The sequence below is a fragment of the Ovis canadensis genome, chromosome 3 (assembly GCF_042477335.2).
Source record: "Ovis canadensis isolate MfBH-ARS-UI-01 breed Bighorn chromosome 3, ARS-UI_OviCan_v2, whole genome shotgun sequence".
Lineage (NCBI taxonomy): Eukaryota > Metazoa > Chordata > Mammalia > Artiodactyla > Bovidae > Ovis > Ovis canadensis.
Window position 1 is genome coordinate 159,473,989 of NC_091247.1, and position 10,562 is coordinate 159,484,550.

At 40.9% G+C, this 10,562-nt stretch overlaps 1 protein-coding gene across 1 annotated transcript; it reads left to right on the forward strand.

Moving 5' to 3' along the window:
* The first annotated feature begins 4,245 nt into the window (after positions 1-4,245).
* LLPH (LLP homolog, long-term synaptic facilitation factor) lies at positions 4,246-9,987 on the forward strand. Its single transcript, XM_069584716.1, has 3 exons — positions 4,246-4,338; positions 6,234-6,445; positions 9,631-9,987. Exons 2-3 carry the CDS (start codon positions 6,241-6,243, stop codon positions 9,807-9,809), a joined length of 384 nt encoding a protein of 127 aa, XP_069440817.1. The 5' UTR covers positions 4,246-4,338; positions 6,234-6,240; the 3' UTR covers positions 9,810-9,987.
* Positions 9,988-10,562: the final 575 nt, after the last annotated feature.

The window sequence follows — 10,562 nt, forward strand, 5'->3', positions numbered from 1 at the left end:
TTTGAGCATTCTTTGGCATTGCCTTTCTTTGGGATTGGAATGAACACTGACCTTTTCCAGTCCTGTGGCCACTGCTGAGTTTTCCAAATTTGCTGGCATATTGAGTGCAGCACCTTCACAGCGTCATCTTTGAGGATTTGAAACAGCTCAACTGGAATTCCATCACCTCCACTAGCTTTGTTCGTAGTGATGCTTCCTAAAACCCACTTGACTTCACATTCCAGGATGTCTGGCTCTAGGTGAGTGATCACACCATCATGATTATCTTGGTCGTGAAGATCTTTTTTGTACAGTTCTGTGTATTCTTGCCACCTCTTAATATCTTCTGCTTCTGTTAGGTCCCTACCATTTCTGTCCTTTATTGAGCCCATCTTTGCATGAAATGTTCCCTTGGTATCACTAGTTTTCTTGAAGAGATCTCTAGTCTTTCCCATTCTATTGTTTTCCTCTATTTCCTTGCATTGATCACTGAGGAAGGCTTTCTTATTTCTCCTTGCTATTCTTTGGCACTCTGCATTCAAATGGGTATATCTTTCCTTTTCTCCTTTGCTTTTCACTTCCCTTCTTTTCACAGCTACTTGTAAGGCCTCCTCAGATGGCCATTTTGCTTTTTTGCATTTCTTTTTCTTGGGGATGGTCTTTATTCCTGTCTCCTGTACAGTGTCACGTACGTCCATCCATAGTTCATCAGGCACTCTATCATTCATATATTATTGCATCAATGAATTATATATGGCTCCTTTTTTTACTATCACAATCAGTACTGCCATGTACATCCCTGTATTTCCCCCAATGTGCAGAGATATGAGAGTCTGCCTAGGTAGGGAATATACCTAGCAGTAGAATTGTTGGATAAAAGGGCATATGCAACCTCAGTTTATTACTGTAAGTAAAGGTGAAAATAAGCAGACTGCACAAAGAAAAAGAATCAGCAGGACTATGACAAACTGACAGGCACCTGAATGTACAAAGTATAGCAGGGAAGTAGGAGGAAAATAGGAAAGAACTGTATCTGAGAACTCTTTATTGAATATAATTTGGGGAGAAAAAGTGCAATAGGCCCTTCTGCCCACGTTCATTTCTTTTCTCCAGATCTCACACCTGGATTTTATCCACTTGATCCACTTCTTGGGATTAGTGGTGTAGGCAGTCGGTTGTGGGTCTTTTTGGAGCAGCTGGGAAGTTAGGTTCTTTCTGCTTGTTCTCTTTGTAAATCTTTGTTTTGAAATCCCTGTCAACTAGTGCCTGGGCAACAAGGAGTTACCGTCTGAATCCCATTAGTCTTCCTGCTGCTGCTAAGTCGCTTCAGTCGTGTCCGACTCTGTGCGACCCCAGAGATGGCAGCCCACCAGGCTCCCCCGTCCCTGGGATTCTCCAGGCAAGAACACTGGAGTGGGTTGCCATTTCCTTCTCCAATGCATGAAAGTGAAACGTGAAAGTGAAGTTGCTCAGTCGTGTTTGACTCTTAGAGACCCCATGAACTGCAACCCACCAGGCTCCTCCATCCATGGGATTTTCCAGGCAAGAGTACTAGAGTGGGTTGCCATTGCCTTCTCCGATTAGTCTTCCTGCTGCTAAGTTGCTTCAGTCGTGTCCGACTCTGTGCGACCCCATAGACAGCATCCCCCTAGTATCCCTGTCCCTGGGATTCTCCAGGCAAGAACACTGGAGTGGGTTGCCATTTCCTTCTTCAATGTGTGAAAGTGAAAAGTGAAAGTGAAGTCGCTCAGTCGTGTCTGACTGTTAGTGACCCCATGGACTGCAGCCCACCAGGCTCCTCCATCCATGGGATTTTCCAGGCTAGAGTACTGGAGTGTGGTGTCATTGCCTTCTCCGATTAGTCTTCCTAGTCCTTCCTAAATGACTGAGCAAGAGTTCTGTGGGTGAGGTTTGACTGTAGAGGCAACATTAGGTGGTGTAGCATGGCTTTGAGATGGGAAACCATTCTGCTTGCCAGGTATTCAAGTGCCTTCCATCCCATAGGCTCCTTCTGGTTCTGTAATGGAGCTGAAGCAATGTCCAGTTTGATCCTTAAGCATTATCACATCAGGGGTTACAGTTTCCTAAAGACAGGAGTTTGGTTCCCATCATCTTTGTATCAAAGAAGGCAATGGCACCCCACTCCAGTACTCTTACCTGGAAAATCCCATAGAGGAGCCTGGTGGGCTGCAGTCCATGGGGTCGCTAAGGGTCGGGCACGACTCAGCAACTTCACTTTCACTTTTCACTTTCCTGCACTGGAGAAGGAAATGGCAACCCGCTCCAGTACTCTTGCCTGGAGAATCCCAGGGACAGAGGAGCCTAGTGGGCTGCCATCTATGGGGTCTCACAGAGTCGGACACGACTGAAGAGACTTAGCAGCAGCAGCAGCATCTTTGTATAGCGAACACAGTGCCTGTCACAGAATTCATACCGAAATGTATGAATGAGGGAATAAATTAAGGATTTTTAAATATACCAAGGCCATTTAACTCTTCTGTTGGAACTGCTCTTATATGAACTGATGAGGAACATGTTAAAAAAATTTTTTCCCTCAATGCAGTCTAGTGTAAGTGAAAGTCGTTCAGTCATGTCTGTCTCTTTGTGACCCTGTGGATAATCCATGGAATTTTCCAGACCAGAATACTGAAGCTGGTAGCTGCTCCCTTTCCAGGGGATCTTCCCAACCCAGGGATCAAACCCAGGTCTCTCACATTGTGGGCGGATTCTTTACCAGCCAAGCCACCAGGGAAACCCAATGCAATCTAGGATTCAACCTTTTAAAGAACCAGTTGTGCAGAATTATGGCATATATTTAACACCAGGACATTTTGATAACAGATAGGCTTTTTTACAAATCTTTTTTGTGCCAAGTATCTATTAAAAAGTCTTGGCCTGGTATTTTAAGCAACGTGCTGTCAATTTGGACTGTCAGAAAGTGAGCTCTAATTTAAAATGCAATGTGAACATTATTTTTGGGAGAGGTGGCTAAGATCTAATATATAGTTAACTTTATAATAGAAATTCAGTTGTTGTAAAGGCATTTAATCTCTAAAGAAAGCAAGTTTTTCAAGGTTTTTTTTTTTAAATACCATATGTTATGAGCTTTTTCCAGCTTCTCTTACATAAAAAAAACCTTGCTGTATTCATATGGAGTTTAGTAACTTCCATATGATGCACAGTTTCTTCAAGGGTGCAAATTTAAAGAAAAAAAGGTACCCATAAATTCTTAGAACTCTTACAGGTAACCGGACAGGAGTTTACTAGGCTATGATTATAGAATTTATTTCCTGGTTTTAAAACGGTATATGTTTGTAAATCTCTAGAAAATACTGCTTGCAAATAGTCCTGTGCACGTTTGAATTTATTATCTAAAAATGATAAGAGTGGCCATTTGCTGAACTCTTATATCCCCTACCTTGGATTATTAGGTTGTGTTTCATTCTATAAATAAGGAAGTCCAGGCTCTGAGATATTCATGTCACTCACAAGAAGTGTTAGAAGCATAAATACCACAGACCTGTATGGTTCCAAAGCCAATACTATCAAACACATGTAACGCAATCAAAAAGAACTGGTGGTGGTTGTGATCAATGTGACCACCACCTATGCCAAGCGTCCTAGGCTAAGCACAGTGTCTGGTATACAGTAAGTGATTAGTCAGGTACACATGAGTTGAACTGAATTTGTTTGATCATTTTACCCTCTGAACTTGTATTTGGGGTGAAAAGGGGGTTTTTGTTTTTGGTAACAGCTTTGAAGTATAACTGACATACAATGTATTGCTCGTATTTAAAGGATATAGTTTGACATGTTTTGACATGTGTACAACGATGAAGCCATCAGCTGGGATGGGGAAGTTTAAGGGCAGCAAATAAAGATGATCTTAATTTGGCATCTAGAAGAACAGGTGACAGTGGTGAAGGTCCTGCGAACGGGGAGGCGTGACAGGAAACCTAAAGGTCGGCACTGAGCTCCCTACTTGACGGGCAAAGTCGTCTGGCGGTTATCCATCCGTGGGTTAGTCTCAGGGCTATCCCGCTCACGCTCAGGACGCAGGACTAGCTTGTGTCAAGAACCCTTGACTCGGGCACTCCGTCGCACTCCCCAAAACCAACTTCAGAATCTATCTGGGAGGGGCCCAGCTCCAGGTACGCAACTTACCCAAAGATCAGGAAGCGCGTCAGCTTGGAACTCCAGAGGACTCCACCTAAGACATCCGGGACATTTTTGCTCCCGGCAAGCAGCGCGGCACCCGGGAGGGGCGGGCCAAAGGAGCGGGTTGGCCGGAAAGCGGAAGTGCAGAGGAATCCGGCGGCGTGAGCATCGTGCGTTATATGAATTCCTTGGTTTTCGCAGGTGGGTTCTTTACCGCATGGCTTCAGTGAGGCATGGGCCGTGGTACTTGATTCCGCCGCCAGTGGAGAGTCTCCTCTCAAACCTTGTCCCTCTCTGGGCAAGCTTGAGCCCTGTCCAGAAAGGCAGGCCTCTCCTAGGGTCTCGCGTTGTCTTGGCGGCTCTGGTCGGGCTTCCCATTGCTCTGTGGGAAGTGGATTCCTCCTTCAACTCAGCTCAGGTTAACCTCGGCTCTCAGAGTTGTGTTCCGTAACCTTTTTCTTCCAGCCCCTCGCAGGGCTTGAGTTGTACACAGGAAGACAGAGTTAGTTTGTGAGTGCTGGCGTCCAGAGATGATAACTCCGCCAGTCATCCGTTCAACGAGTGTTTGCTTAAGCTTTACTATGTGCACAGCGCTAGGCATTGGGGGATCCAGCAGTGAACAAGATCTATTTATCCACTGCCTTCGTGGAGCCCACAGACCACCGGGAATGACAGAAAATGAACTTAATTTTAGATTTTAAAACGTATTAAGAAGGAAAGAAAAGAATAATGTAGAGAATAAAAGGAGGCGAGCTTACAGAGGTCAGAAAAACTCTTTCCGAGGTACTGAAGGATTAGTTCCTAGGCAAAAGAAGGGTAAATGTAAAGATACTGAACTCAAATCAACGTCATTTGGACATTTTTCTCTCTTTTTTTTTTCCCCAAATGTCATTTAACTGCTTTATTGATGTGTGATTACCACAACAAACTGCACATATTTAAAGTGTATAGAATATTTTGTATATACACATTCAAATGTAAATCTGTCGGCACAATTAAGATGATGTTGTAAGTCATACCTACAAGTTTCCCTCTAAATTCTTAATAATCCCTGCAATCACTTCCCAGCTCTCATCACATTCCCACGCTGTCCCTTGGTTGTCATTGATTGGGCTGTTTTCAGATGTAATTGTGGAGGGGTGGAGCATAGGAGATAGAAGTTGAAGGAGGCAGGAGCCAGGTCACAAATAACCTTGTAGATCTTGAGTATGTGAGGCAGAAAATCGTTAATTTCAAGAAAGACTGTATATGCCCTTCAAGTTTTTAAAAGCTCACTTTGACTACTCTATGGGGGACAGGCTGGGACTAAGGGGTGGAGAGATATCAAGAATAGAAATATACAAGTTTGAAATACCTGCTGGTTTAGTCACTAAGTCATGTCCTATTCTTGCGACCCCATGGACTGTAGACTGCCATGCTCCTCTGTCCTTGGGATTCTCCAGGCAAGAATACTGGAGTGGGTTGCCATTTCCTTCTCCAGGGGATCTTCCTGAGCCAGGGATCAAACCCGTGTCTCCTTCATTGCAGGCAGACTCTTTATCAGCTGAGCTACAAGGGAATCCCTTGAAATACCTAGATTGACTTAAAAGGGTGGATAATGAGGAAAATTGGGGTGGGTAAGATCACCTGTAGGTTTGGGGGAAATCAAGATGCAGTTAAAAGATTTATAAAATATTTTATAAGTTGTTACATGAATGTAAGGCAACGGTGCTCTTCGTGTTTTGGAGGAAATTAAATTTCTACATCATGTATGGTTAAATTTCTACATCTCGTGTGGAAACTACAGGAGCTTTCAGAATTGGCTGACATACAGTACAATGTGCCAGTGGCCACAGGGAGTTTGGTTTGCTATTTGTGTTATTTAGTGGCTGTTGGATTTGGTGTTTTTAATTGTTATTTAGTGGCTGTATATGCCTTATTGATCCTCACATAATTTGCACATTATGCCATCATAATCCATGAGCAGAGTGAAGAGTTTTCTTTCCAATTGTTCATGTGGTGCAGAGATACCTTTTGACTGGGTTTTCCAAAGATTTGCCTTTTTTTTTTAATAGTAAATAGTTGCTTTTGAAAATGTAATTTTGTGAACTTTCCAGGTAAAATATGGCTAAAAGTTTACGGAGTAAGTGGAAAAGGAAGATGCGTGCTGAAAAGAGAAAAAAGAACGCCCCAAAGGAGCTCAGCAGACTTAAAAATATTCTTAAAATAGATGGTGATGTTTTAATGAAAGACGTTCAAGAGATAGCAACTGTGGTAGAACCCAAACATTGTCAAGAGAAAATGCAGTGTGTGGTGAAGGATGAAACAGGTGAGATTATGTTTAAAAAATTTTCTTTTTAATTATATCAAACTTCCCTTTGTGACTTTTTCCTTTTCAACTATCTTCATTTTCTCACACTTGCTCCTCTACAAACCTTCCATGCCACATAATTCTTTGTAGGTGCTACTGGAGATTCTGTGTTTAGCTATTTTAAAGCCAGTTCATGTGAGTAAGCATGTTTTGGATTATTCAGAGCCTTTGGTGCTTATACAATAGCCTAGGTGAAGTGAAGTCACTTAGTCAGATCTGACTCTTTGCGATCCCTTGGACTGTAGCCTACCAGGCTCTCCTGTCCATTGGATTTTCCAGGCAAGGGTATTGGAGTGGGTTGCCATTTCCTTCTCCAGGGGATCTTCCCAACCCAGGGATCTAACCCAGGTATCGAACCCAGGTCTGCCCACATTGTGGGCAGATGCTTTATTGTCTGAGCCACTAGGGAAGCCATTACAATAGCCTACGTGTCTCAGAAATAGACAGTACTATGGGAATAGACAAACCCAGACACACAGTTGTTGGAAGGGTACACAGGCATCAAGAACTAGGCAGGATAGAAGTAGGTCTCCTCATTTTACCCTTTGCATGATCTAGGTTCCATTCTGAGAGTCCTCTGTCCTTACTACCTTAAAGATCTGTTTCCCTGTATTTGATTTTGACAGATTCTGGGTGCTCTGTGTTTGAATATAGTCTGAAGTTGGAGGCTGTATATAATGTGTCATTATATAATATGTATATATAATATGTATATATATTATATGTATATTATGTTTGATATATGTATATAATGTCTCTATATAGTAGTCATTATCCCTGGTCTTTGTTTTATCACCCACCTGTAAACCATCAGCACATCTTGACTATCCCCAAAATACATTCAGAATCTATCCATTTTTCTTCTGCTTTCATGCTTTTACTTTAATGACAGTTGTCTCTTGCCTGAACCACAGTAGTAGCCATTTTACTTCTGTCTCAGCATTTGCTCGTTTCTGATTCGTTTTTGTCACATCACCCAGTATGATCTTTTCAGGATATAAGTCAATTATGTCATTCCCATGCTTAAATCTCCTCATTATCTTTCCATGTGTTTACCACAGCCTGCCTCGTCCTACTTAATCTCATTCCAACACTTCTCTTTGAAAAGGCTCTAACCACAGGCTGAAGTTTGCTTTGTTATTCTCTCCTCAGCAGACCATTGAGAAGTCCATGAGGGCAAAGCTTATTTGGACCACTGGAACAGAACCTAGAACAGCACCCAGAATAAACATTCACTGACCAGTTATTGAATGGCTAATGTATATCAGGCACTGTTCTAGGTCTTGAGGCAACAATGATGAATAACAGAAATGGTCTCCATCCTAATGAGATTCACATCACATTGGAGGAGACAGACAGTAAACCAGACAAATGAACTAATGTCAGGTAGCACAGTTCACAGAAGACCTGTACACCCTGGTGAGTTCCCAGAGGAGGACATTCTGGACATGTCCTCCACAACAGATAAGGTTGATGAAAGATGGACCACAGCACTGCTGTGCTGAGCTTCCTGTTAGAAGAGCTGGATACCTTGAGTGTGACCTGGGTAAAGAAGTATGGCAGCCCCAGAGTATCAGGTCTGCTCTGTCATCAGAAGCTTGCTGCTTGCTACTGTACCTCTTCTAGGTACACTTCATTGAAAGTGACCAGTCATTCCTAATAGTTTATGTTCTTCTTAAGGCCTGTCTGTTAGAAGGTTGAGTGTACTTCTTATTGACACAACTATTTTAGTTAGCTCAAGAAAGCAACTAATCTGAGAAGTGTTCTTTTAACTCACATGTTTTCAGAACCATTTACTTAGCCCTAAGGCAGTAATTCAAATCCATATCTCCTAAATGTTTCCTATTTAACTTTTACTATCATAAAAGGACAATTGTAACAGTGTTCTCTTTGTTTTTAATTTATTTTTTACTGAAGTATAGTTGAAGTATAGTTTAGTTGCCATGTTATGTTAATTACTGCTATATAGCAAAAAGGTTATATATATATACATTCTTATTCATATTCTTTTCCTTTGTGGTTTATCACAGGATGTTGAATATAATCCTCTATGCTATACAGTAGGACCTTGTTGGTTACCCATTCTATATATGTGTTTGTATCTGCTAATCCCAGATTCCCGATCTAGCCCTCTCTCACTGCCCTCCCCCTTGGCAACCACCAGTTTATTCTCAATAGCTCTGATTCTGTTTCTGTTTTATAGATAGATTCATTTTTGTCATATTTTAGAGTTCACTCATGAGTGATATCGTATATGGCTTTCTCCATCTGACACTTCACTTAGTATGATAATCTCTGGTTGCATCCATATTGCTGCAAATGGCATTATTTCATTCTTTTTTTGTGGCTGAGTAGTTTTCAGTTGTATATATGTACCACATCTTTTTTATCCATTCATCTGCTGATGGACATTTAGGTTCTTTCCATGTCTTGGCTACTGTAAATAGTGCTGCTGCAAACATAGAGGTGCTTGTATCTTTTTGAATTATAGTTTTGTCTGGACATATGCCCAGGAGTGGATTGCTGGATTATATGGTAATTCTTATTCTTAGTTTTCTGAGGAACCTCCATGCTGTTTTCCACAGTGCCTGCACCAACCTACATTCCTACCACCAATGTAGGAGGGCTCCCTTTTCTCCACACACCCTCTAGCATTGTTATTTGTAGACTTTTTAATGATGACCATTCTGACCAGTGTGAGGTGGTACCTCACTGTAGTTTTGATCTGCATTTCTCTAATAATTAGCGATGTGAACATCTTTTCATGTGCTTATTGGTCATGTGTATCTCTTTGGAAAAACGTCTCTTTCAGTCTTTGCCTATTTTTTGATTGGATTGCATATCAACCTTCTTAAGAAAGTTTCTCAGTGATTAAATAGATGATGTTTCTAGTTCCTCACAGATGTTTTATGTCTTTCATGGTTGTGGGAACACATGGCATGTGTGTGATTCTCTTGAATGTGCTGTAAGGAGTTCTTTGAGTATTAGTCAAAGAGCATTGCACAAATAAAGGATGTGTGATTTTTTTGCTTTTGTAGTTGCATGCCACTTTTAAATTCAATGTCCTCATTACATTAATGTGCTTTATCATGGGGCTGTTTCTTCATTTGTGAGTATTAATAGTTTTCCCATTTTTTATTCAGATGACATGAAAATGGAGACTGATATTAAGAGAAACAAAAAGACTCTTCTAGACCAGCATGGGCAGTACCCCATATGGATGAACCAGAGGCAAAGGAAAAGGCTGAAAGCAAAGCGAGAGAGAAAGAAGGGAAAAAGCAAAGTAAAAGCCATGAAGGCAGCAAAGGGTTTGACCTGGTAGACTCTAAAAACTTGAAAAATGCAACATGGGACAGGTCTTTGATTAGAATGTATACATGGATTTCAGCTTCCACCAAATGAAAAGTTTATTTCCATTTTTCAACTTGGCCCTTTTCTTCAAGCCCAACATAACTCCTCAAATTTGGTAACTTGAATAAAATATTTGATGAGTAAAAGTACACTTGATATTTCAATTGAATGTTGTCCTATATGCGGCGATTATCAGACATCAGAATTCTCTCAAGTGTTAATGCAGTTGTAATCGTTCGGTCTTAGAAAAAGTAAAATATGACATCATGCTGACAAATTTAAGATAACTCAGATTTAAAGTAAATTGTATCACTTGAAAAATATGTCAGTGGATCATATAATCAGTACTTATTTGGAGTTTTGATTTTGTATAATTCAGAGTAAAAGATACATCAGATCCTAAAGATCTGTTCTTTCATATATCCTTAAGGTTTCCTAGTAGTAGAGAAGACCAGATTCTTCACTTCAATTTTTAAAAATCTTAAATTTTTAGGTAGAATATTAACATGTACAAATTAGTGTGTTCCATCTTTTCAGAAGATTTAAACATCCTGGGAACTAGTTTAATGTTCTTCAGTTTTCATATTATTCTCAGAGTATAGTTCTCAGATTTTCTGGATGTGTTGTGAAAAAAATACATTACATGGTCACATCAGTTTGGGAAGTGCTACATTCTTGAAGATTCAAAGAAAATATTAGCTTAGGACAGCATATCTTGGAGATA

Excerpts from the sequence above, each read along its gene's own strand:
- LLPH (XM_069584716.1), top strand. The coding sequence starts at position 6,241 with ATGGCTAAAAGTTTACGGAGTAAGTGGAAAAGGAAGATGCGTGCTGAA. Across the intron at positions 6,446-9,630 it reads TGTGGTGAAGGATGAAACAG|ATGACATGAAAATGGAGACT; the intron begins GTGAGATTATGT and ends TTTTTTATTCAG.